Genomic DNA, 27,237 nt, shown 5'->3' on the forward strand with positions numbered 1-27,237 from the left:
AGAGAAAGGCCAATGGGACTTTCTCCTCGTGACAGCTTCTGCCCCTCAGCTTTGTATGCTGCTTTCCGAGGAGTAAGTTTAAAGACAYCATCTAAAGTTTGTATAGAACTTCTACCTAAAATGCATACACAGAATCACCCTCACAGACAAGTATTATTATTACTACTCTTTCTGAGGGACAAGTTCTGCTTTGGTTTCTCCAAGACCACCCAGGCAGTTACTCGTGCTGCTCTGGCAGCCTCGCTCGCCCCGCGCTCGCCCCACCAGACCACACGAGCTTTCCCGCAGCGAGGTCAACAACACAACTATCAGAGATTCTCTGGATCAAAGGCATTAAGTACATGTTTATATTGTAAAATTCAGTTAAGCAAGAAACTGAGTTCATGCTACTTTTTCCACAGAAGAGTACGCTTTTATGATTAAATGTCTGTTTTCTGTYGCACAACCTCATTTTGTACAAGACCATTTTATGCAAGATCTCCTGACTGTTGCTGCTATTCTGAAACAGATTCTCTTCGGTGTTCTTATGACAGCTCCTCTGGCAAAGGCTATTGGTGGTTCAGGCAAAAGGTCAGAAAAAGTTCCACTGCATGTCATACATTTTAAATCAGGTTTAACTCAGTAAATAAGTGTATTTATATTAGCAAACTTTTAGAACTGTTCTTAACATTATTATTCAAATACACTTCACTGGTGGAAAAAAGTACACATGTTCAGGGCAGACCAGCTGGACCTCGTCCATTATCCTAACCTAGAAATTGGAGAAATAAGCCCATCTTACACAAAGGACAAAATCAATAATATTTTTTTTTTCTTTGTGTAGTGTAAAGGTACCAAAGAGCACATTTAGCTGCATCTACTCAGACCTCTTTGAGCACACACGTAACATTTTATTAATGCAATTGCTTTTTTGGGTTATATGCTCCTCTATTCACATTCAGTTGCAGTATTTTGACAGTTCAGCCGCTCCAACAAAAGTGTTTCAGATGCACCTGTCTCCAAAGAAAGATTAAGGTGCATCYGACAGACCTACCACAAGAGAGGACTATTTGAACCATCTGCGTCATTCATCTTTGTAACCTTCTTTAAGCATTACAGGACAAAAAAGAAGATGCCTTAAGAAAAAAAAGGGGGATGGGGGCAGAAGAAGAGATTGCTACAGCATTTAAGATAGAAAATTAACTGGAAAAGGGACTGTAAGTTTATGAAGCAGCATGCAGAGTATTTCAGCCCCTCTCCTAGCATGCTAAGTTTGGGCGCTATTTCGCAATGAGATAGAACCAGACAAGTCAAGGAAACCGCCCACTGAGCAAGCATTGATTCTGCAGAGAAGGCTGTACCAGAACTTCAGTTGCCAAGACTGAAATTTGGAATAATTTGGGACTGAGTGGCAGCCTACAATTGACAAATAATAATATGCATCCAGAATTGCTGAGTACTATGAAAATGATGTGTACAGAGTTAATATAATTCTAGCATTTCAGTCCTATGATTAAATCTCAGATGCAAGTAAATGCTATTTATTCTGGTGTAGATATTGGAACAGCTGTAAATATGAACAAAAGATTACTGTGAAGTGCTTCTTGAAATGATATTTAGGGGTATGCTTAAGCCTAATGGCATCCTGCAAAGCTTCAGGAGGGCAAGGGGAAACAAGGCTTGATTTGACCTACTGCGAGTGCTAATAGCATCAGCTAGTAGCTGATGATTTCTGTATACAGAGATGTGCAGAACYGGTGATTAATCAAAACCTCTGGCTAATTCACATCTCTCAGCATGATGGGCTGCATTTTTGAAAATCGGCTCCTTGGTAATCAAATTACAAAGGAGGTGATAGGATGGGTACCAAAGAGATTTATCATCTATTTCTTACTATCAAAATTCTTCAGAAATAAAAGAACTTTTCCAGCAGAAACAAGAGAGTAAGTCCCTTTTTTCTCAGCTGTTTTGCCTGGCTGTTTGCTGCCAGTGACGCTCCCATGYCCGGAACAAGGCACAGATCAACATCTCAAATGATTTCACCTTCTCGAGAACTTGTTTGCGTTCGCCGCACCCCAGGCGAGGGGTCCCAGTGCTGCTCAGGCGGCGGCAGCGTCGGGCAGGGCGTTCCCACGCCGCGTGCGCCCCGCTGCAGCCGCTGCGTCCAGCACGGGCATGTGGGCGGCTGCTGGGAGGTGCCTGCGGCCTGTCTGGTTTGTTACTCCTTGCTGATGTGGCCATGAAACTTCAGCGCTGCCTCCTGCTAGAGCCCAATTCCCCATCCTCCAGCTGGACACCAGCCACCCAGCCAGTCTGGCCGCGCACACGGCTGCGCCCAGCATGGGCAGCTCTCTCTCAACAGAGCCTTAGCTGGGCCATTTTTTGCCTTCCCCTGTACTCCACTGAAATCCCTGCTGGATGTTTCCTACTTGCTCTATAGTACAACACAAGTGTCCTCCTCATGGGCTCAGGAGCTGCCCTGGTGCCCTGCGAGCAACACATGCGCTGGGCGCTGCTGCGCTCCCCTCCCCAGTTTGGAGAGGGCAGCCCAGCTCACTTGCAGATGACCTTCAACACCTCGAGAAACCAGAAAACTGATTTGCAACTTCATAAGTTTTCTTGCAGCCTAACATTATTAATCTTATTAGGCAGAGAAATCTTTAATTTAGATCTAGCTGTACCCCCCAATTTAGTATGTGTARAAGGAGAGGTAAGGATCCTTAAAAGAAAACACCCTTTGGGGTACAGTATAGAGAACATGGATATAGATCAAGAAAGAAATGGAAGATTTCCATCTCTTTCCTGTTTTTTACACTGGAAAAATAAAGTTGTTCCAGGCAAAGACGTTAGAGGTGATATAAATCATTCCAAGTATTTAAACATACTAAAGCTAAGCTTTTTAAAAGCTGTAAGTAGTCTATTACTTTTAAATTATATTAATAGGAAGGCAATACTTAATTCACCAGATGACATTCTCTTCTACCACTCCCTCCCCAGATTCCTTCCTGCTCCACCTAGCGCAGCGCAGCGCAGCGAGGAGGGCGCTCAGGGCTGCGCGGCGGGGCCGGCGCCCGCCCATCTGCTCCCATTCGCGGTGGGTGAAGCCACGCGCTCCGGGTGTGCATCCCTTGGCACATGCCCTGCTGCCAGCCACGGTATCTCTCTGCTTTAATGTACGTGGCCTCTTCCCAAATTAGGTGGGTACCACATTCCTATGAAGAGGGAAATGCATATACTGCAGAACATATTCAAGAATGAAAAATATTTACTCATTTGCACATACTTTCTTCCAGCACAAAATGATCAGGAAATATAATCTAGAAGCCTTTATAGAATTAAATGAATTATATTTATAGGACATTAAACAAAAGGAAAATGCAAATGTTGGTGCTAGCAACCATCATATCTGGTTTTGGCTGCCAGGACAATCCTGGACCTATTTTTAACTTAGGTAGCGCTTGCTTTATACAGCTACTGTTACCAAGTAAGGATGGAAAGGAGCCTTGCCAATACATAGCTTTAAATTTTTAAACCGAAAAGCATTCTGGCTTTTTAAACAAATTAGGATATCTTTAAATCTTTAATCTGTAGAAACTGACTTTTTTGTGGACAGAGGAATGAGTTTAAATACAGTATTTTCACAGTGCATTTTTCCCCAGCCCTCACTCTTTTTCTTCCTCTTTAACCTTTTGGGTGTCACAAACATTCCTGAGGACACAAACCAACATTTTGGGGGAGTTCCCAGCAGCAAGAGCCACCGAGCAGTCTGCTTTTTGCATGCTTTACATGCAGCAGAACGCATGTAAAGACAGCTCTTGAAATGCTTGCAGGAACACATGTACTTAGACCTAAACCAGCACCACTGATGTTACAATGACAATTTCAGTCAGGTTGACAGGTACTCCCATCATTCTAATTTAAATATATCAACTTCAAATCACTTCATTTCCCAGAGCCTCGATAAGTCCTCTGGTTGATTATAAGGCATTTCCTTATTTCATGGGGGACTTTGAGGGTTTCATCTAATCCCTCTTACGCTGACATAAGAATATTGCAATCTGCCTTGTTTGCAGGCTGTCCTGCAAGAGGGGGGGGATTTCGGGGAAAGGGAGGAGGAGGCAATTTCACGCTCTCAGCTGCTCTGCAATTGCATAAACTTTGCCAAACATGAGCGTCCCTGGAGAGCAGCAGTATAGGCGGGTGACTCAGCCCTGCTCTGGATGAAGTCACTGTCAAGTGAGAGCAAACTGTTTGTTTCTAACAACATATATGGTGAACTCCAATGCAAGCTCAATGCAAAGCTTCAGTTACTTTGCCCATGTGCTTTGCTCTGTCTGGTCCAAGCCAGATCACAAAGAGACACTGTATTTGAGAGACAGGGAGAAGARGAGTAAATTACCTGACCCGAATGTCGGTGAGCAAGCAAAGGAAGCTGCTGAGGCTTAAGGACTAGCACCTGGGAGGGTTTTGGTTTTTTTTTTTTTTTTTCCCTCTCACTGTCACTGTGATTTGTAACTACTGAGCACAGCCACTGTTTCCTGGCGATATGGCCAGGTATGGTATACAATGCAATACCTAGACAMCTTTTTTTCCTTCCTTTAATAATTTTTTTTGAATGATAGATTTAACAATAGCTTTCCCTTCAGTACATAATGACACACCACAACTGTGAGGTCTCAGCTTTCTTTCCAAGGCTCCATTTGCTTGGAGGAGCCAGCGAGCTAGGCCGCCTCCCGCCGCTCCCTGCGACCCAGCCTCAGAGAGGCCCAGCAGCCGCAGCCAGCGCCACAGGTGAGGAACACCGACCATCAAAGCCCCTTTTGAAACACCGAGCTAACCCAGAGGCCAGCCCTGCCACAGATCACCTCAAGCACATGTGCCAGCCTGCAAACGGCATCTAAATAAGGGCTGGCAATTCCCTGGGTGGCACAAGGGGAGGAGGGAGGAGCTGGTGCTGCTCCGCGCAGCACAACATTTGGCTGCAATCCAGCAGCTCCTGCCACTGTTATTTTGTGATGCCAGGTACAGTAGCAACGAGCTGCTCCTACGAAGCAAGTGGAAAGCCCTCTCATTTACAGCCATCACCGAAACACCCTAATGGGACTGAATTACATGCCAAAGCTGTTCATACCCAGAGGTGGGCTTAAACACGTGCTTGWCTCTACCCTCAATCACAATGCTGGAATTGCCTGTCCCAGCTGGAGACCTGCAGAAAATTTCAGCTAATCCATGCTTTCTGGAACATCAAAAGCTCCCATCATCTCTCACTTACCTTATTACCCTGGCATGGCCCCCAACTCTTCTTGCAGGGATTTATGCTTTCTTTCAGACACATTGAATATGTATGTTATTTTTATATTTTATATATAAATATAAATATTTTATATTTTATATATGTAAAATTAACTTACATATATGTTATGATGCTTACTTCCAGATCACAGTGATGTCAGAAAAATAAGAAGGCAAAAGGAACTATTTACAAATGTTTGCTTGTCAAGCAACAGGGTTCCAGTAAAGTGCCTTTAAAAAAGTTGGTGAATTTTTTTTTTTTTTTTAATAACTAATTAGCAAGGGAGGAGGCAGAAGCCTCCTCAAGGGCGTGCACGCAGCTGGCAGTGCGGGTGCGGAGCTTTCTCACACCGGGGGCTCGTGCTCCCCACCASCTGGCACCAGCACAGTGTGAGGCGCCCAGTGCCCAAGGAAAACGCTCACTTCCACAGGCTAAACCTCAAGTCACAGGGTTTTATCGTAATCCATTGAGTAAGCATGAGACACTCATCCTCAAAATCCCACAAAACCCTACAGTGATTTGCTCATCTTAAACTAATCTGCTATAGAAGGAAATCTCTAGACTTTAAGCATTTGTATTCAAAGGATACTGCAAACCAGCACTTAAGTGAAGGATTATATCGCTGCCCAGAATGTGCTCAGTGGTGCTGGCAACAAAGACCCCAAACTTGACTTTTATGAATTACTAAATTACGAAATGTCTTTAGATAAAGTTTCCATCCCAAACCTAGGCTGCTGTTCTCAGTCTACTGCAACTTGCAGTTTACACTCGCGTTACTGGGGGCRTCTCCAGCAGCGCCTCACAGTGACTTGGATCAAGGTGTGTAAATACGCACGTGATGGGTGAAGCCCTGGCTGCTGAAGTCACTTGCCAAGACGAAAAAACAGTTTAAAAGGGCACTAATACCATCCCAAAGCCCCTTAGCTCTTCTCCAAGAGCATTTTAAACAAATCCATAAACACTAATTAACAGTAGTTAGAAGTAAGCCTTGAGAAAGTGAGGAATATTCTTTCTTCTCAATATGGACTTCCTTGCAGTTAGCTGCATTATTGATGCTGGATCATTTGCTTTTCACACCTGGCCTTGCTGCTGTGCTTTAAGTGGTGAGTCCTCTTGCTACTTCTGTTGATGCTCACAGGCTTGAGGACGGGGGGCCAAGCACATCTACATTTTGATGACATAAATTAACTGTCTAAAAGGAAGCAAATTGCTGAGATTTCCATTAGGAGATGCAGAATAACTCCAGGGTAATTCATTTGCAACAAAGCTGGGAGTTYGCCAGCAACCCAAGATGTGAAACTTTAGTTGTATTTTTTTTGCATCAAAACAGTTTGGCTTCATCCATTTTATGGKTTTTTTTTCAGCATAAAAGGATGATATCACAACAGGCTGTGAATAGTATGGGTTTTTTTGGCTTTCAAATGAAACCTGCGTAAAGCTGCCACAAGAGAATAAAGCCATCTTTCTATCTTTTGAAACTTCACAAGTCAATGGTCACAGATGAGGGTCCCGTATTACTCAATGCCAGAAAGTGTGGGGCACCCCTTAAACCTTGAAAAAGATTGGAACTCTTCCCTTTTCCAGCCTCCAGTCACTGCATGAAAAATTCAACYGCAATTAGCATTTAGTACAAAGCACTTTCTGTAGGCTGACAATAGATAGTGAGACCAGAAAGTGTACATACAGGAACAGAATCCTATTTTAAAGGATTGCATGTTTTTTCTTAACAATGAAACGATCCACTTCCTCTTCCCTGGAAAAATCAGATGCATACAACTCCCTCTATTTAGGAGCTTAGCTGAAGAGTAAGGAATTAGAAGTTTATAGATTAAAAAGCATCAGGGTAAGTTCAGGGCCATGTTAAATGGAATTGCTTATTTTGCTGTTCCATTAAATAGGCAAGCTCAATGCCTCTGACACCCAGCCCTATTCTTTATGATCACTATTCACCATCAATCATTTAAGCTGGATGTCAGACCTGCCTGCCTGGCGTGCCCATTGCTCTGAATGGCTGTGATGTGCACTTTATGCTGGGGGGGGGGAAATCAAAGATAAACTATTAAATTACGAGCTGTTTTGTGGGTTTTTTTGGGGGGGGAGGAGGAGGGGAGGAGGAAGTAGAGGGGGAGAGATCTTTTGTGCATTACAAAAATTTGCATGACATTTCAATTAATCTCCTGGTCCTATTTACAGTCTGTAAATCATACATCACAAATTACCTTACCTAAGGATAAAATGCCACATTAAAAAGTACCAAGCCTTAGCYGAGATGATTTGATTTAAGTGAATGTTGAAACTAAACAGCATCACCACCTTTCACATCTGCATGCACAGAGACAAAAGTGACTGCTAATTAATGCAATAAAGCAGCAGCTTTACAATCTTTGTCACAAGTTCWCATTAATTCCCTACCACTCCCTTTCCCCTCATACTCGCCTTTCAGCAGGAGAGGAGAAAGCCCAGAAAAAGCACTGATGGCATCGTGGGCAGCCCCAGTTCCGAAAAACATCTTGGAGTTAATGTTTCTTACCTTTTATAGAAGCCGTGAAGAGGCTGGAGACATAAAAACTGCCAGTAATCCAAGCAGAAGGCCTTCAGCTTCAGCATTTTCACACAGTTCTACTGCAGCAGCTGTAGTTTGCAGCTAGGTTTAACAGCACAAGCCTCCTTTTTGTCACGCTTTGAATGAGTCAAGCCCCATCCAGTGCACTCCCGTGCTCGCTGCTGCAGCAGAAGGGTTTCTAATTGCCACTCGCAGCGGGCACGCACATGGCACAGCACCTGCACACGCACTGCATCCCACTGTCATACAAAGAGGCAGGCGCACAAAGGCTGCGAACGCATCCCCTGTGCGCTCGGATCCCACATGCGGCTGGTCTTTCCCAAAGTCTCCAACACTTGCAGGTTGCTGTTATCACACAGAAATCCCGCTTCTGCTTTTGGCTATTTTCGGTCGCTCTAAAGGCCCCTGGAGCAAACACCACGCATATATTCCAGTTAGGGAGGCTGATGGCCCTTTGGAAAGCATCCTTGGGGCTCCCAGAACTTAGGAGAATGCAAGCAATTATCACAATCGGATCCGACAACAACTACCCTATGGCCACAGCGGCTGTGATCCCATGAGGTGGAGGCTGCAGGCTGCGTTTTTCCCCTTTTCCTCTTCTCTTTTTTTCYCCAGCGTGCTGCTGCGGAGCTGCCGGCGCGCCAGTCACAGCGGCTCCATTGTCTGCCGGCACCTCSGAGCACCGGGGGCTCGGCAGGCAGGGAAAGGGGGCAGTCAGGGCGCGCGCGCCCTCCCCATGGCGCTTATCTCCCTGCAGCCCGCGGCGCGACAGGCAGCAGGGCCGCGGCCAGGCCGCGCGGCGGGACACGCCGCTCCCCGGCAGCCCTGGCCAGGCAGGAGCCCCGCATGGAGCCGCCGCTTCCTGGCCCGGCGAGCAGAGAGCAACGGGCTGAGCCGCTTTGCGGGGTGCTTCCTGACCAGCAGCGTTTTCCCTATAAAACCTCTGGGTAAGGCCAGATTAAAGCAGACTGCCAAATGTTCTGAAAAGAAAAGCTGCCTGAAATGCATTTTTCTGTCTCTTGTGAAAGGGGGGCCAGGCAGAAGCACGGAGCTGCCCCAGGCGCCGCTGTGGGACCCCAGCCCAGAGCACCTGGTGCAGGCACCGGCTGCCGAGATGCTGCTGCTGCCACGGGAAGCGTCAGGCAGCAGCGGGGCAGCTCCAGGCCTCATTCAGGTGCTGCTAAAAACTGAGAACAAACTTTACACTGGAGACTGATTCCTAGATGCAGTTGCCATTTACTTTCACAGAGATATGACCTGGGTAGCATTTCTCATTTTGCTGAGTTTTTGTAAAATCACTGACAGGGTAAGATATATTCTAAATATTTAGTAAATAGAGCTAATAAATAGCTATATTTATGATACAGCTTCCAAAAGTAGCCAAGGAGGACTGTACTTTTTTCTTGAACAGCTACAACAAAAAAATCAGAATCCAAGGAAATGTTTAAAGGCAAAGATTCAGGCAAAGGCAAAGATTTTTTTTTCCCTATTATTATTATTAAAAGTTAAAAAATAAAAAAAAGAGCTAAAATCAAAACCAGAGAAGCGCTAAAGTGTACTGCACAGCTCCTTTCCACGCAGACATGCAATTCCCCGGGTGTCAGGATAGATAATAAGCTATATTTAGGGATCCTCTTGCTCTCTGGTTTCCCTCATTGTCACTGTTCCTGTTTGGTTACGTAAGGGCCTGGCAGCTGCTCACAGCACTGCTGGGTGCATGTTTGCCTGAGCTGCACTTGTAAATATATCTGAGTCAGGATCTGCAGCTCATCAGCAACAGCAAACACAGACAAGCTTTGCCAGACAACAGCATCCCCAGAAATCCATGTCGCACTTTGGGCTAGGATGTCCCTAAAAATATAACGCACAAGGCAGGCTGATTTGGGCATGAGCACTTGATTTGGGCCTTTTAACAATCCAGATTTCCCCGAGGATTCCTTCCAGGACAGCCACGTGCGCAGGCGCGCGCGCTGCAGCGAGATTTGCTTCGTGCTGCCAATCCAGAGGTGCTCCTAAGAACCACGTTATCACTGCTGCTGCTGGGGAGCAACTCCCCCAGCAGAACAGAGAGCCACAAAAGCCTCTCACTGAACTCATATTCCCCTGGACTTTAGCAGCTTGATAGTTTTCAAGAAAGCATTGCCATCATGCTAAAGAAAAAAAAAAACCCTAATATTTAAATTTTTATGTAACTGCCTTCCCTCTGAGATCTCCCCCTTCTGAGACAGTGAGATATCATCCGAGTATTTGCTCCTGGAATGAGTCCTCAGAAAGCTTTTCTTCCAAGCACCCACATTGCAAAGCAATCTCTCAGTCAGGGTCTTTCCAGAAAAAGTGCCATTTATCACCTTAATTACCTATTTCCAAATACTGGACTTTCAAGTGAGTAAAAGCTATGTGCCCATGAGTTTTCTGACCACAAGTGATGCTGATTATATGGCACTGCATGCTAAGAAAATGCTAATTGGGACCTTTACAAATGAAAAGCACCATGATCTCGACACGTTCTTCATTTTTACTTGTCTTCCTGAGGAAAACAACAAAGAAAATTAAGCTTCATCTCACGCTCAGCCTGGATACAGAGCCAGTGCTTTCAGAAAGACGTTTACTGCTACCTTTGAGTTAGATTTCCCAGGAAGGAGCAATTCCTGGACRTGTTGCAGCCTCAGCAGCGCGGCCCCAGGCGAGCGGCGCACCAACACTTCCTGCAGTCACTTGTAGGCTCTCTGGGCAGAAGTGGCTCTGGCCGCAAACTCCTGAYTGCTCTGGCAAGACCTTCACAAGCAGCCATTAAAGAAAATGGCAACATGAAAACACATCATACAAACCCCCCGCTTTAGGGCTGGTTGTCTTGGCAATCCACAAAGCACCAAGGCTGAACGAGAGCAGCCCAGTGAGCAGAGCACTGCAGGAGAGCAGTCAACATCAAGTCAACAGAGCCAGCTACACTTAGCTGCACACTGAAATCAAATCTTGAAAAAAAAAACAGTGAAAATGGACTTGTTGAGCTACATAATCCTCAGTTGTAGAACTGAGATATGCTAAGACTTCTACTGACTTGGAAATTTTATTCCACCCTCAGTTATATGACAGTAATAAACCTAAAAAATAGTTTATCTGCCCATTAAAACCAGAGCGTCCGTGTCTGTAAGCAGGACCCGACCAGTCGGTGAGGCAGCGACAGGGGATCCCTGCCCTGCCAAGCWGCTCTCTTCCCAAGGGCATCCCTGCTTCCATGGGCCAGCGCTCACCCTCGCGTGCCCAGCGCTGCRCAGCTGCCACGGCTTCCACCAACGGGCAAGGGCAGCGGCGGCATCAGCTGCACATCCCGCTGCACAGGCCATTGCAGTCTACACTGTGCATACATAAATGGTGCTGGAAATGCCAGGGTTTGGGCAGTYTCAGGAAATAAAACAGAAATTTCTGGTTCTCTCAGCCTGCAGTATGTTTTCTGAATGCCTATTCGCTAAACTCGTAACAGTAGAAGATGACAAATTGGCCACAAATATTTGCAAGGCTTCAATACTTGATGTTCTGGAAAGTTTGAAGCAGGTCTGATTATATAGCACTCCTGAACGGCCACATTAAGATTCAGGTATTAGGAGAAAAAAAAAATCTTTTCCAATAGCAGCTAAAAGCTGGTAGAGCCCAGCTCAAAGTATCCAGAACAAACACTGTGCATAAGAAACTGTATAAGAAACACTATTGAGTGTGGGCTCTTACAAAGCTATTTTTTCATTTTTCCTCAGCAGACTGCACCACTCAGCGTTGAGCTCAGGCAGGCAGCACACACCCCAGCAGGCTCAGGGGCCCCGGCAGCCAGGTTAACATCTCCCCTGCACTTTGGAGACCTCCTCTCACCTGGTCACACAGCAAAGGCAGTGCCCACATTCACAGATGGCAACTCGCCATYTCATTTTATGAGCAACTTGCACAGTCTCATTTTATGAGCAATATTAAAAAAAATAAAATATTCACATACTTTGATGACTCCGTAGCATTTTGTATTTTATAATGATCCAAGCACCAGATTTTCTAGAAAATCTGTCTGTTCAGTCATAATAAAACTGTTCAAAGAATATTCCCCATTCTTTTATTTCCAAACAATATTAAAACTCCGCTGCTCCCTATATCTATTTGGTTCTTCCTAATCTTCCTCGCTGACACCCTCCCATGGGAAAAATTGTACTAGAGGGAAAAACATCGTAATCAAATCTGCTACTTTCACAWAGGTTTATGTGGCTGTGAACAAAGACTTCAGCAACGCCTGGTGCTGGGAACTTTATCCTGGAGAGCAGCAGGTCAGGAAGCACTTGGTGGTATCCCGGCTAAAACAAGGCTGCAGTAAGGAGGCTGACGGGAGGGTGGGAGGCCACGACCACAGGGAGCGCCACCATTGTCCTGCACACAAAGCACCTACATCGTGTCCCCCACACAAAGCACCCGCGTCGTGTTGGTGGCGAGCGGGGAGGCTGGGAGGGACACGGAGGCAGCGGCCTCGCGGGGCCGCATCCCTGCGCAGGGCTCCCCGCCAGCACTAGGCGGCTGCAGCCAGGAGGCCTTTTGCTTCGTGCACTGCAAAAGAACTGACCATTATTAACAGGTACAGGGCTTTGAGTGTGGTTAAACCAAACAGGTTCCACCAATGTCTTGTTCAGAAAAGGTTAAAACTACACTGTGAGGAAGCGGGGAGAAAAGTCACCCTCAGCACACACCATCTCAGAAGGAAGACTCCTAGCAAAACAACTGTCGGTTTGATAGAAAGGGATCCTGTCCCAACTTAATCAAAGGAAGCAAGTGACTTTGATGCATTCTTTAATGTGCAACTGTGAGAAAACACACAAGCCACCCATTTKATATCTAATATTAACAGTGTAGCATTTCTAAATTGAGTGATCAAAGTACAGTCTCAGTTGCCACAGTCTTATATGACAGTATTTTCTGAAGTTTATACATGTGCTTTTATCAAAACGTGGAGCCAATGGGGAAAAAAACTCAATGACATTTAGTCATCATTAGTTTTCACTTAAAGTTGTATGAACCTGGTAGGGCAGGTCAAACATCCCCAGTGCAATCTAAGACTATAAAACACAGACACACACACACACAACACCTTCCTTACCTTCAGACTCACCTGGGAATGAATCTACTGCGTTTAAAAAGTTAGGACTGAAAGTCAAGTTGGAAATTCAAGGGAGCTATCCCCAAACAAACAAAAAATAAGCAAAATCCTCTCATTTCAAACAAAATCCATCCAACGATTTGATTGGAGCCTTTCCTAGTTCTGTATTAAAGCCTAAGGCATGTGATGCACAGCTGATATATAATGAAGATCAGTTCTACTATTTCAAATTTATAATTAACATTTGTAGCATTACAGTACCTGAGCTGATCAGTTGAGACGCTGCTTCCTGTTTCCAGTGAGGTCCTGAGATGGTAACAAAAGAATAAAATTGCAAAATATTAAAACTATTCAAAAATCTACGCACATATGTGTCAAATGCTTAAAGATTTTACTACTTTTTCCTCTTTTCTACTGACATTCTGTAGAGCCTAGCATGCCATTAAGCATATWATGGACAGTTTGAAAAAAAAATTAAATTGTAATTTTGTACTTATCCATTTATATTCCTTGCACACAAACTGCTACAGATCAACTTTCGATTGTATAGTCATGTATATGTATGGTCTATGGAGGTTTATATAATTAGCATTAAAATTCCATTAATCATATTGACAGGGAGTACCAGCAAATTAGGTGGAAATCTTCTATTCCCAAGATTCCTAATACATTTGGAGAAATAAAGGAGGCTGTGTAAAGGGAGGGAGCTGTAAAGCACAGCACATGCAARAATTAGCTGTGCAGGAACAGGAGGAAACAGTATTGTCCACGCAACTGAAGAACACACATAGTTTTAAAACAGTTTTTAGGAGTTTTTTCCCACCGTCATTTGTTTGCTACCAGCAGCGCTCGAGGCTTGTGAGGAGCGCTGGGGTTTGGGGGGAACACACGGGCTCCCTGGTACTGCAGGGACGGGAAGGGGGAAAGGACCTTGCTGAGAAGGGGCTCGGGCGCCAASGCCGCGCGCCTGCCCAAGGGCTCCCCGCTCTTACCCAAGGTTCCTCAGGTTACTTCAAAGCAGGCTTTGTTCTCTAGGCCTTTTTTTAATGGACAGAATGGGGGAAGCCTGGCACATGGCTCCTGGGAGAAGCAGCAGCAAGGCCTAATGCTCCAGCCTGCTTACTCCATACTGGGGCACTGATTCAAGACACTTGTTCACAGAAATTCTTGACATTTTACTCATTGCATAAACTGTAACTAAACCTGGCGCAAGGGACTATGTGCAGCTGGATTATTTGAAGCCAATATGGTCAGCGCGGAGCTTGAAGGGACATAGCAGGTGGCTGTAATAACCTCTTSCAAGCCCAATAAAATTCCATGAATTACAGATTTATGAAACGCTGGAATTAGAAACCTTCTTAGGACTTGCATTGATTTCCCTTTGCTAGTACAAATACTACAAAATAGCCTACTGCTTCAGAGTACTGTGCRGAAGAAAATAATATTCCTAAAAGATCACTCCAAAGCTCAGACAGTTGCAGTCTCATCCAGAGCTCTCTGCTAGTAGAGCAAATCCCATTCCACTTTAGACCATGGTCTTCCAGCCAAGTCCAATTCCCCAGGCCACAAGCCCACTACTAATGCTGTCTATATGTGTTTCTCATGAAAGTGGTACAGTGAACAAACCTGAGCATATAGAGTTTCTAAGAGGAGGCAAGAAATAGTTAAAATATCATACAAAAATGCTCTAGTAGGTTTAAGTGAGAAGCTTAAGATCAGATTCTTAGCATCTTCAGCAATGACATGTTCTCCTCTGCGGCTGTTATTTTTTATGATTTAAAAACAATCTCCTTTAGATTTCTCCTAGGTACAAAATCACTCTGAAAATTAYGTCTGAGCCTGCATAAGATGTTGTTCCTTATGTTATATGGATACAGAATAGAAATAAATACCTTGAAGAATCTACAATCTCAAGTCTTGTATTCTTCAACCTTAATAATAAATAGAGTACTACAGATTTGGGAGACAGCACTGCAGACAGAAAACTTAATTCAAAATACCCTGTTTCCTAGGATGGGACAGAGCCACTCCAAACCATCRTGGTATTCTTAGGAGAGACATGAATACGACCACAGCAGCCACTGGCAAGAGCACCGCAGCGCAGCCCCGTCCTCGCCCAGCCTGGAGAAAGAGAAGCTGCTGGCAGTGTCTGCAGCGGCTGCGCCAGCGCTGGGCTCCGAGCCCCGGCGCGCAAGGCGGAGGCTCTCGCCGCACAGGGCAGATGGACTTGTCAGAGTCTGCGCATGGTCCCATCAACGTGTCGTCAGCTGGCACAGGAAGACACCATCGGGGCAGATGATATAATTTTGGTTGGCTCAAATCCCTAGTAAAAAACTCCATCTTTGGTAAGAAGGGGAACTCCCTGGAAGCAAAGAGAAGGTGTCTGCGAGGGACAGAATGACAGCCTGGAGCGCCTGAGTACAGGCAGAGGGAAGGGCTGGAGCTCCACCAAGCCTACAAGCAGGACTGCAGCGCAGCCTCCYAGTGCTCAGCAAAGCAACCCCGCACAATATATTAAATATTGAAGACACTGTGCTAGATACTGCTCAGTGAGTAATTGCTGCTTCTCAGTGTCTCCATACAGAYGCGAATTCCTGTTAAACCAGCAGCACACAAAAGAAAGCAGTGCTTGAAAGCACTCGATGCTCCACACACTGAGACACAAAGGAGACCCACATTTTTTCTTTGTATTCCAAACTGCAGGTTCATTAAATGCAAATATTGAACCTTGCTTGAGGGGGTCTGAAAGCTAGCACTGTTTAACACTGTACCTCCCTGTCACAGCGTTGCATTGCTTAGGCAAGGGAAAAACATCTTTTTTTTTTTTTTTTTTTTCCTTTTAATCAAGGCAGCATAAATAATTACTGACATCTCCTAATTTAGCTCTACTGACACCTGTGAAAAGATATCCAGTCAGATGGAAGAGTGAGTTCCAGGGGTGGCAGCACCGCTGTGAGCACCTGCAGCAGCAGTTCATAAGTGCCCTGTCCCGAGCCCCCGGCCACCCACGGTCACCGTGCACTGAGCTGCTCTGCTGGGATCACCTGCGTTCCCCTCTTCCCGGTAAAGCTAAGGCCACCCCAGGAACTTGGTGTAACTTGGTCAGCCTGGCAGGCCTCCAGGATGTCGAGCCTGCAGCCCAAACCCTTCAGCTGCAGGTGAAAGCCCCAGKTGCCCTCCCAAGGGCCTAGGGTACACAGAAGCACGCAGTGTCACGCCTGGCTGGCACAGAGCACTGGCATTGCCCTGTGTTTAGTTAACGACTCCAGCACCCMGGCCGCAGAGCCCCCACGCTCCCTGAGGATGCTCATAGGCCCCGAACTGCTGGCTGGGCGAGTGGCAGAGGGGCTCAGTGCGAGCCCCTCATTAGCGCAGCGCTGCCCGCGGGGAGGCCGCTCCTGCCGCAGCCGGGCCCGGCGGCCGCCTGCTCGGCGCTCACCGAGCCCCAAGGAACGGCCGCGCGGCAGGAGCCTCTGCTTTCAATAGCGGGGATCAGAAGCTAATGAGGAGATTAGGCTCCTCCCTGAGATTAAGAGGAATCTGAGGCCGACATAGCCAACAGCTCTGATCTACTGGCTGTCCTGGGTGAAGTGCCATTTAGCAGACAAGCAGCTGAGTCCCGCACTAATGAGTGCCAGGCAAGCAAGTGTAAATATCTCAGCAGCATCACGTAACAGTGTGCTAGGCCGGCTGCTACYCGTGCCCTGGGCGCAGCTCTGCTCCGCTGCAGCACCACTCTCCCCCGCCCCAGTTTTCAGCAAGGCCTGGCTCTGCACGGGGCCGTATTGCGAGGTTTTGCACGTTCAAAGCGGGAGCCAGGAGCCCTGCGCTGCTGGAAGCCTCCCGGCGCTCACGGGTGACTCGCACAGTCTGTCCTCTGACAGCCACAGAGCTGGATGTGCAACAAGGCTGCAGCCCTGCAACGAGCACTCACAGAAGCTGAGAACACAGCCCAATGAAACCTTTTTTTCTTTTAAATGTAGGTACAATTTSATAACATTTCTGACATAACTACTGCTGGTCATCTCTGAAAACTTAGCACTAAGAAGGAGCCCCTAGGAACTTTGAAGAACATCCTTAAACAGCTCTCCTTTTAATTTCCCTTCCCATGCAGTGCACTCTGAGCATTTTAATGAACCATTCAGACAAAAAAGCACTTAAATATGTGCTTAATGCTGCCCTAAGGAATAAAAAGCTTCCCTCRGTTGGGGTTTGAATGAGTTGGCAGATTCCTGAGTCGAGATCAGTGGAGTTTGCTGGTATAGAGGTTTTTCCTGTCTTTCAGTGAGCACCGGATCATACTTCCCACCCTTCCAGACAGCAGCTTCCCAAGGTCTCTAASAGTGAAAGCTGGATTATGAGTCTAAGCCCAGATAACAGAGTGCTGAGAAAAGCAACCGACTGATAAAAGGCTCCTGCTGGATCTCTTCCAGGTACCACACAGTTGAGCGCCCTGAAGATCGCACAGGGGAAAAAAAAATCTTTAAGGAAGACTTTGACACACTATTTTGAGAAATACCCTAGCTCAAACCTTGTAGTAACGCATCATATAGCGCAAGATGTTGTTTGAATCTTAAATTTGAAAGATTTCCTACATTTGCTCCTGAAAAAAAAATTTGAAGGTTCAAGCRCCCTCACTACTCTCTTACGATGCTGCTTAAGATGCCAGCAACTGTGCAAGCTCCATCCAGCTTTTCCCAAGGAKCTACAAGGCTCCTGGCCCCTTCTCATATCAAGGAACCATTCCGATGTCATTAACAGGCTAAGAATTTATTAGCTATTGAATCACTAACCAGCACTGTTATTCAAGGTGATATCTTGTCAGAAGAACTGTTYTCCTATTGAACTCCTGCAGCAATGTGGTTGCAGGTTTATTTGTTAGAAGCCCTATCATTTAAACCACAATTATCCCCAGAGTTACATGAAGATCAGATGCTTATAACCAAGCTCMACGGCAACTTGCAGCTCAAATTCAGGGCCATAAAAACAAAAYGAATCCATACATGCATCATGGGAATTGAGGTTTTCCAAAGAAGGAAGAGAAAGTGCATTGCTGATAGCAGCAGCCAATGGCATATAATTAAATTTACGGACATTAAAATTTCCAAATCTATGTTTAATTCTCTRCAAGGCAAATGTCCAGAATGCTAATGTAATCTGAGAACTGAAAAGTCTGAAAATGTCTTGGTCAATGACATGGCAGAAAACTCTACATTAAAAATTCTGATTTGTGTCTACTATGGTCAGAAGTGGATAGGCCTTCTTGTCTGAGAATCACCTGCGAAAAGCAGTGTTTATAGATGTCATAAAGCTGAAGAGGCTTTAACACTATGTGCTAAGTTTCTCCATTACTGTGCTAAGTTTCTCCATTACTGTGAATTATGCACCTTGAGTGACTGAGCTAGTAAGTGCTAACCTTTCCACGAGACTCTCGCCCCCAGCGGAAGCAGCACCGTGCCATGCACAAGGGAAAGCACAGAGCAGCGCCGGCAGAGCTGCAGGGCCACACGCATCCCCAAGTAGAACAAAGCCCCAGTTCTGCCAGTATCCGTGCAAAGTACTCAAGATCACTTGAAGAATAACAGAGGACAAAAGCTGTTGAGTAAACCTAAAATGGATTTGTAGTTTTAAACTGGTGCTTGAATATTGCATGCCCTTGCAGACTATACTGTGCCTGTCCTGGTACAGCAGTTAGCATCAGCTCCGTGCAAGAGTGACACAGCAAAGTAAAAAGGAAAACTAAAACACCTCACATAAGCCTCGTTGCTATATCCTCAGAGCACTGAGACCTAAGGGTTCATCCTTTAGGATACAGAGACATCCTGCCCGCATACACACACAGGGCCAAGGCCCTGGGAGAAGCCGTCTCCCGCGCTCGGAGCTGCAGAGCCACAGACACCCTTGCTGCCCAGCGTGACAGAGAGTTTGATCCTGCAGCTGGCCAGCAACAGCATCGCTGCAATTTAATAATCCAGGCAACTTTCAGTTGCTTTCAGATTTACCTGCAGTCAAATAGTGACTTCTTTTTCCCTTCTGTTTCAGTGTTTTTTTTCCTTTACCAGTATTAGATGAAAAGCAGCAGATTACTACGAAAACCTAAGGAACAGTGTGCACAATCCTTTCAATTTCCAGCAAGTATTATAAACACCCAAGCTGTTCAGTGGATTCAGAGACGTGCAATCAACATGCTCTTTCCCTATTCCTCATTGAAGTGGTATCTGTTATGTTTGTTTTAAGAGATAATAAAATTAAAATGACAAAGAAAACTGCATAGTCAGAACCAATGATTTAATATTGCAGCGAATGCTCTGCTTTATCAGCCTGTCACAAAATGAYTTTTCTTCTCAAATACTGGAAACAAAGTTTTGAACCTTATATATCCACAGCAAGTATTTTACTAGATCAGTTCCACTGTTTGGCTATGCACCTACTGAATTGAATATGGGGGTAGCTTTTTTTCTTTAAAAACAGCATTGTTTTCTGGAATAAAACGTTTACAAATCCAAGTTGTGTAACACACCACCAAGCTGCTACAGAACCTGAAAAGCAGCACACTTGGAGCCACAGCAGCACCAGGCAAGATAACCAGGAGAGGGTCAGTAACGTGCACAGGAACGGCACATGGGACTCCCAGGGCACGAACCCRCACCAGGAGCGGGACCTCTCTGCTGGCCAGCAGCTTCAGTCTAACAGGTGCTGCAGGATTTACAGAGCACCACAGATTTTGTGGTGCCACACGCCAGAGAGGCGGGCGCAGCCAGGCCCAGGACACGAGTGCCTGGCGGCCAGCCCACCCGGGCTCTTTATAACATATGCATTCCATATTTTCTAGCTAAACATTGCCTTCTGAAAATGAACTTAACCTAAACATGGGCCTGCTGGAAATGGACCAAGTTTTGTGCCTGTGAAAGCTAAGTGCTACATGAGAGCAAAGCTCAGGATTCAGGCAGCTGCACGCGAAGCGCCCGTACAGGCCTCCTGCTGCTCTCCCTACGCACCTAAACCTTTGCCTCCCTKTCAGCTCTTCTAGCATCCCCCAGCCTGACGGAAAAGCATTACATGAGTTCATCAATGAATATTACTCAATCCCTTTTATTATTATGTTACAAAGCATTATTTTCTTGCTCTGAAGCACTGCAGCAATACAAATCTAACCAGCCTGGCTGTGGGGAGATGGACAAGACACTCCAGCCAAACCACCACTGTCCACCTCTCACCTGGAACCCCATCTGCAGATGTTAGTTTAAATATATTTTCACTGATCTCCCTTAAAATTACATTAAAGATGCGTTTAATTTTTGGGAAGAGATGGTTGCAAGTTGGAAGGTCCCTCTTCGTGGCCTCCGGAAGAGCCCTCTGTGGCCCTTCGAGGGACACCCTGGGTGAGTGGTGAATTGTGGAGCGCCAGCCCAGCCCCACCRAGCTCCCCCGCCAGCAGAAACAGTGTGGAGCAGAACGGCTTTAACCAGACACCTCGAGGCCAGCAGCAAACCAACATGTTCGGCAGAAACAGCTGCTGCATCTAGGAGATWAAGCAGCGTGCTGGTGACCTGTCCTCTCCAGTGTCAGCATACCTGCTACCTGATTAATRGCACAGCTTGTACGATTACAAAATAAAATTATTTAGGCAACATTTCCTGACCAAGATTAATTATCTTTACTACAGCAGCCTCTGGCAAAGTCTTCTCATAAAATATCAATTACAACTAACTGAATTCTCCTTAAAGACCAATTTAATTGAGGAAGAAATTTCAATTCTATCCAGTTTTCAGGTGTGAAAGAAGATATGGATATTCAGAGGTGAATGAAGTAATTTCTGCAGGAAGCATGCTTACATTAAAGGACCATAATCTGGGTTGATATGTGCTTGCTCTATGAATGAGTCCAGCTCAGAAAGCCAGTAGTCAAACAGCACATAAATAACATCGAGAAGGAAAAACAAGTAACTAATGGGTGCAGAAACAGAATACTTGCTTAGATACTAAAAAGGGTCTTTTCTTTWTTAAAGAAAACTTGTAACTTTTGTATAGGTTTTCACTTGACTGGAGAAAACAACAAAGATAACTATAAGAAAAATAGTGGTTAGGGACTGCGACTCCTCAGCTCACTCAGCAAGCACATGCAATCCTGCATCCTGGTTAAATTCAATCCCCAGCTCTTTTGAGAGAAAGCAGCAACACCCGCATTTTATGGAAGCGACCACCACAAAAAACATTAACTGCAGATGAAGATGGTTACTCATTGTGAAGSAGGAATCCATAAAAATCAGCCTCTTGGCAGCCTGCTGCCCCAAGGAGGACTTTTACAAAGTGCAGTCTTTAATGTGSACCCACATCTTTGCTAAGCGCTTTTCCTCAGCGGACCAGGAAAGGTCAGACACCTCTTCTCTTCACTGTGCTGCTGACGGGACGATGACCGGCTCCCGGGCAGCCCCTCTGGGACCACGTGGGAGGAGGCGCGAGGGGAGGCGCCTCCCCACGCCGGGGGGAAGCCCACGGGTGCCACAGCCCGGCAAGAGGCACCGGGTGCCAGGAGCAGAGTGCCAGGTGCCAAAGCTAATCCCAACACAACCAGCCAGAACTTGGTGAAATCATCAAAGGCTGTTTTCAATTTCGATTATGTTTCAGACAAACTTTTTGTGTTAATGATCAACATCTTCACTTTAAGATCTGCAAGACAACCCCTCTGGCTTTGTTCCTCTCCAAAATCTCCCGGAGCTCCGGATGTGTTTGTCCTCTTTGTACCTGCCTTCCTGCCAGCTGGTAGGCACCTGGCACTCAAGCAGAGGGATCTTTGCTCCTGCCTCCTATGGAGGCTCATACATTGTTATCAAACACATGCACATTTGCTGGGAAAAATTCCAAAATAAAATTTAAGAGAGGCAAGCAAAATTATACAACCAGATTCAATGTTGTAATGGTAGTAACCGGCTGCAGGGCACTGCTCTGTAGGTACCATTYAGTCATTCCATGTGATCAAATACTTCTCCATCTCTAATATTAATCACATAAAAGGGYAAACATAATTTAATACAATTGGCTTCCTCCTTGTTTTTAGCCACAATTTCAGCTAGGAATAAAACAGGCCAGACCTTTAACGACTTTCCTTGCTGAGAAAGCTCTGTCACGGCCTGCACCGGAGCTCCCTCTAGTCATCATTTCAAGAACTACTGAATTGTTAATATACTAAAGAGCAAACAAACAAAAACCCACCCCGGGCCCCCCCAAAGCACCTCACTCCAAGTTCTGGGCTTCGCTGAGCCCTGGCAGCACGAAGGGCTCCACTCTGTCACTGATACTGCGGCAGAGCCCCTCGCTGCTCCTCGGGCAGAGGCCTCGGCAGAGCCCCTCGCTGCTGCTCCATGGGGCACAGCCCCAAACGGCTCCCGGGCATCTCTGCAGGAAAGGAGCTTCCTTGGCCAGAAGTTACAGTCAAACTCGACACAAATCCGAGTTACTCTGAACTGCGGAAATTTACACTCAGCTACGCACCTCGTGGAACGGCTCCCGGGAAATATTAAGAGGTTGATTTGAGTCACTGATAAGATCACACCCCAGCACATTTTCCACAAGCTTATTCCTTCTCCTTATGTTGTAAAACATTTTGATTCATCTCGTTAGAGTTATTTTTAATTCTAGCTCAGGGGATGAGTCTCGAAGGCGGTGCGGCCGAGCTGCTCCTGCTCCATCTAGCGGCGCACGGCGATGCGGCCGCCTCCTGCAGCCCCGCACTGACCAGCAACTGCCAGGGAATTTCACAGGACAAACAAAAGAAGCTGAACCCCAAGAGATGGGAGCGCCTGAGCGCCTGGGACAAGTCTGCTAACCGAACTCCCCCAAAGCAGYAGCTTATCTTCAGCCCCTCGAGCTCATGCTCGAAGGGCATCAAAATAAGAAAAGTCCATCAAAATGAGAAAAAAAAGGTCATTCGTGCTCTGCCTTCTATACCAAAATGCACCTGAAGACWATCTTGACTAAAATCAATGGCAAAAGCACCTTGAAAATTAGGAGCAAAAGAGGAATTTTCCCCTGCTGCCTTTCCCTTCTGCTTTATAACTATGAACATTATGTAGGTTATCTCCTTTCGAACTGCTGGTTAATTAAAAAAGATCTTCTGCTGGTTTCCCTTATTGAAGCCTTATATTCACAGCATCTTTTATTTAGCCAGCCATGGTTTATTTAAAGAGGAAAGGATTTACTTCTTCATTTCCAACTTTCCTGTACCAGGTAAGGGCAGCTTGTGCAGCCCATGTAGAAGAAATGTCATCATTCGATGACACTATGGATACCAACTCGAATGGCTTGAAGKGCCAGCAACTTAAAATGACTCTATTTTGCCTTAACTGGAAAACCAGCAGATGGAAGATGAGCACTGAGAGCATCCTCTGCTACACGCAATAATAGTGATCAGCCTCCGGGGCCACACTAACAACCACTGCCACGTTCAGCACAATGGAGTCTCTGCTCCTCCGGGCCGGCACTTGGAGCTTAAGGGTTTCATTTTTATGTTTAAACACTGGTCTTTCTGTTGGTTTGCTTTTGAACAAAACAAACAAATTCATTAAAAGACTGGGCAAATCTTAGGCTATGGAAGAGAATAATTACAGTGCTTCASTTCACTTCTCTGAGTGCAGAGGTAATTACTGTTTACGCCYAAGAGGGAGATACGTAAGTCTAAAYAGCAGGAGATCCTACTGTCTCTATCTGTGGATGCTTGCCTATTTAGTGACAGCAGCAAAAGACTAATACATTGTYAACAATATTCAGACATTTCAACGTTTTAGTCTGCCCTGTAAACACTAGAACATCTCCAAAGTTGAATTCAACTTTAGGATTAATCCACTGATTTTTTCCATGCATAATTTGCAAATTTTACACAAGGAATGATCACACATTGTATATCTTGCAAGAGCAAGTGACTGAGAAACATGTGAAATTAAGGTGCATTCAACAGCAAACAAAAGCAGCAGCCACCTGCAGCTGACAGTGTGCCCAGCGGGGCCAAGGGCAGCAGGCCACCTCCCAGGGCCACGGGAAGGCAGAGCAGCCTCCTTCAGGCTACTTCTTCATAGGCCTCTGAAACCTAAGGCAAGCACAAGAAAATTTTTAACAGCATAATATTGATACAGGACTAAGAAACAGCACATCAAGTCTTATTGAAAAGCAAACACCTATTACTGTGTTTTGAAATATAAGATTCCTTCAGGGTCATAGCTAGAAACACAGTACAAGATAAGTAAGAATGATCAACCTTCTCTATTGTTCCTTCCTGGACCCTAACGGTTCCCTTTTTACGCAGTTTTCAATGCCACATATAACTACCAGTAAGCATCAACTTTCCACCATATTCCCAACCATCTCTGCCTTTAAATAAGTTCCAGAAAATTTGCAGTAGTATTTTAACTTGTAACAGCAACAGACTTAACATCTAAACACGTTTTCTTCAGTTTTGCTTCCCTGCTAAACTTCAGGAGAACAAGTGTCACTTCATAGAAATTCTATTTCCTGGTGYATCTGCTTGTGCTGTTTAAGTTTAGAAGATCCAACCAGTAGAAAATTTYCATTTATTTAAGAGCTACAAGGTATATCTAAAGAAATGCAACCAGAGCAGCACTTTTCGGGCAGTAACAACCTTGACTCTATTCTTAGACTATTCTTAGACTCACATGTTCACATCTCACTGGTTGGAYGTTACAAGGCCATTCAATTACAACTCAATCTTGACAACAATCTTGTGCACAGTTTAGAGAATAGTATTTAGGTGCCAGCATTACATAAGCAATCTTCTTGTACCTTTACTAACACCTGAAGACTTTCACAAACATAGGCAAAGCAAATTAGAAGACAGACATCAAAACAGCCATTAGGAAACATACTATTCATAGCTAAAGATGCACAGCAGCAATGTAAACTTGCTGGTTCCTCCTATCAGTCAAAAAACAGAGAWGTATGATCTCCATGTAGTAACATTCCTAAAATGCTCACTTTCATTCAAACTTGCAAAAAGCATTTATAACTTAACAGAAAAAAATTAACCTAAAAGAAGAGCCAGCCCTGCTGTGATCTCTCCCCACTATTCAAGGGAAATTACATTAGTTTGTACCCGTGATACTACATGACCACATACAGTAACAGAATGCACAGCAGACAAAGCCTTATGGTACTGTTTATTTTAGTTCAAAATAAATTGTGCATTTTATGTATTTGTTTACAGTTTTGTGTTTTTTTTTAAACACTGGACACAAGGAAGAGCTGTAGAAAGTTGAGGAGCATGGAGAGAAGATTATCAAGGACCAAGGGAAAAAAAAATGACAGCTGCGCCATTCTGCGTAACTTAACTGAATCAGAAATTTAGGGCATCCATGCAAGCCAGTCCCATACACACCAGTGAGAGGAGAGGAGAGATGGGCTATACAGATGTAGCACTGACTGCACACTGAGCGACCCACAGCTTCTCTGTTATCTTGAAGACGGACTACTAGACCCCGAAGGCGGACAGCAGAACTGGTGAAGGACATTATCTTCCCTGCCAAGAAGAAGGGGGGCAAGGAAAAAAGAAAGAAGACAGAGGAACAGAATCACAGGGAACAGCATTAGGAAAGATCAGTGTGAAGTGATTTTATTTTTTCATCCACAAATAGTGCAAAACCAACTAGCAACCCATTTTAATCTCAGAGACTGGACTTTCAGTACAACGAAGGACAAACAAATTTTCTCAGACTTAAATTACGGTTAAACTGAGGCAAAAAAAAAGTTTCAAAATGTCTATCTGCTTTTAAAAAGGCAATTTCTATTTCTCCCACAAGTAAAATTACATGCACAGCCTACAAGTTCCTATATTACTAACAAGTTTAAGGTTTTTCGCTGCACATGAAAATGCAGAACAGATGCATTACCTTTCTGCTGGAGATCTGCACACAAATACTGAGGATTGATGCGTCTAGGCCTCCCCCCTCACACAGACACACCTCAAGGCRGGCAGAAGTCTCCCTCCAGAGTTGCCAGCATCATGACAGGTGCCACAAGCCACCAGGCACAGGGGCATCAGAGAAACCAGTGGGAACCCTACATCTGCAATGCCAGAATGCGCCTTATGGTAGATGGAGGACGGGATGCCGACTTAGCAGGAAGCTTATGCGATGTCACTTGTGTATCAGTGACACCCCCAGAAGCAGACAAGTTCCTTTAAACAGGAAAGCAGGCTAGGAGGAGGAGGATGGAAAGAAACACAGTGAAGGAATAAAAACATGAAAATCAAAACAAAATAGTAGATTTCWTGATATTCTGCCAACTTCTGATTGCTTTCAAGCAGCTCGCAGTGTGTCTCAATATTCCATTTTTGCATCACTACATCATGTAGGCATCAAGTGGAAAATTACAAGTATTATTATAACTAAGCCAGCTTTCTTTGCCATAGGACAGTTTGAACATAGAGGCCTTACATAATCATCTGAATCTCATACTGCCTTATCACAGAGTATATGATTTGGCTAATGTTTGGACTCATCTCCTTTACTCATCATGAAGATCAAGGATAACTAAGAACACTACAAGAAAAWGCAAATTGCTAGTAAATTCATAATTGATGATAAATAAAACCAGCAATAAGATATCTATTCTTTTTTTTTCTCTCAAATGAGTCAGGCTGACAATGAAATGTTAATATGCCTTGGCACTGACAAGCTACTTGTCTAAACCTTGGAAGCCGTTTTAGTGCTGGTCAAGCGAAAAATACCTGGGAAAAAAAAACGCACATCTATTTTCCATTTCCAGGGATCTAAATAAAATTTTCCCAGTGTTACCTGACTGCACCTACTGTGCAAGAACACCTGCAGGGCTCTTAAAAGTTTATAAAAAAATTAAACTACTCAACACAATATAAAAACATCTGGCAGCTAGACATTTTTCTATTATCACTGTATGTTAAGCTTCTGTGTTACCCAGTTATGGTAGCAGCTACAGTACCTACATCAATGGCTCAAGGCAAAAAGGAATAATTCAATTCATTCCTGCTATTGTAGATACAGTGGTTGGTTTCATGCAGCCCATTATTACCTGGTGAAACAAGGGTTCGACTTGAAAATTTCACCTAAGTGAAATATTCTCAGAACAATGATTTAACCTCAGAGACGTGCTGATGAAACAGAAAGCAGGCAGAGACTGAAAGAAAATTATGGGATTTTTTTGATACTCAAACATCCTTTGCGTTATCTTCTTGCTATCCTGGATATAACTTGAATGAAGGAAGAGAGGGGAGGAAAAAAAAAAAAAAAAAAAAAAA

The 27,237-nt window shown here is 44.9% G+C and overlaps 1 protein-coding gene across 4 annotated transcripts in view; it reads right to left on the reverse strand.

The window, feature by feature from the left end:
• IQSEC1 (IQ motif and Sec7 domain 1) overlaps window positions 1-27,237 on the reverse strand; it is a 243,425-nt gene that overhangs the window by 113,400 nt on the left and 102,788 nt on the right. Inside the window, exon 4 of one of the 4 annotated variants that reach the window (XM_026046024.1) lies at window positions 13,219-13,263. The exons of 2 other annotated variants lie outside the window; for them this stretch is intronic. In XM_026046024.1, coding sequence (XP_025901809.1) covers window positions 13,219-13,263 — 45 coding nt within the window. Of the gene's footprint in view, window positions 1-7,802; window positions 8,048-13,218; window positions 13,264-27,237 lie in introns of those variants that run through there. One more of the 4 variants, XM_026046026.1, reaches the window with a different exon arrangement.

The sequence above is a fragment of the Nothoprocta perdicaria genome, unplaced genomic scaffold (genome assembly GCF_003342845.1).
Source record: "Nothoprocta perdicaria isolate Ctin4 unplaced genomic scaffold, notPer1 scaffold_42, whole genome shotgun sequence".
NCBI lineage: Eukaryota > Metazoa > Chordata > Aves > Tinamiformes > Tinamidae > Nothoprocta > Nothoprocta perdicaria.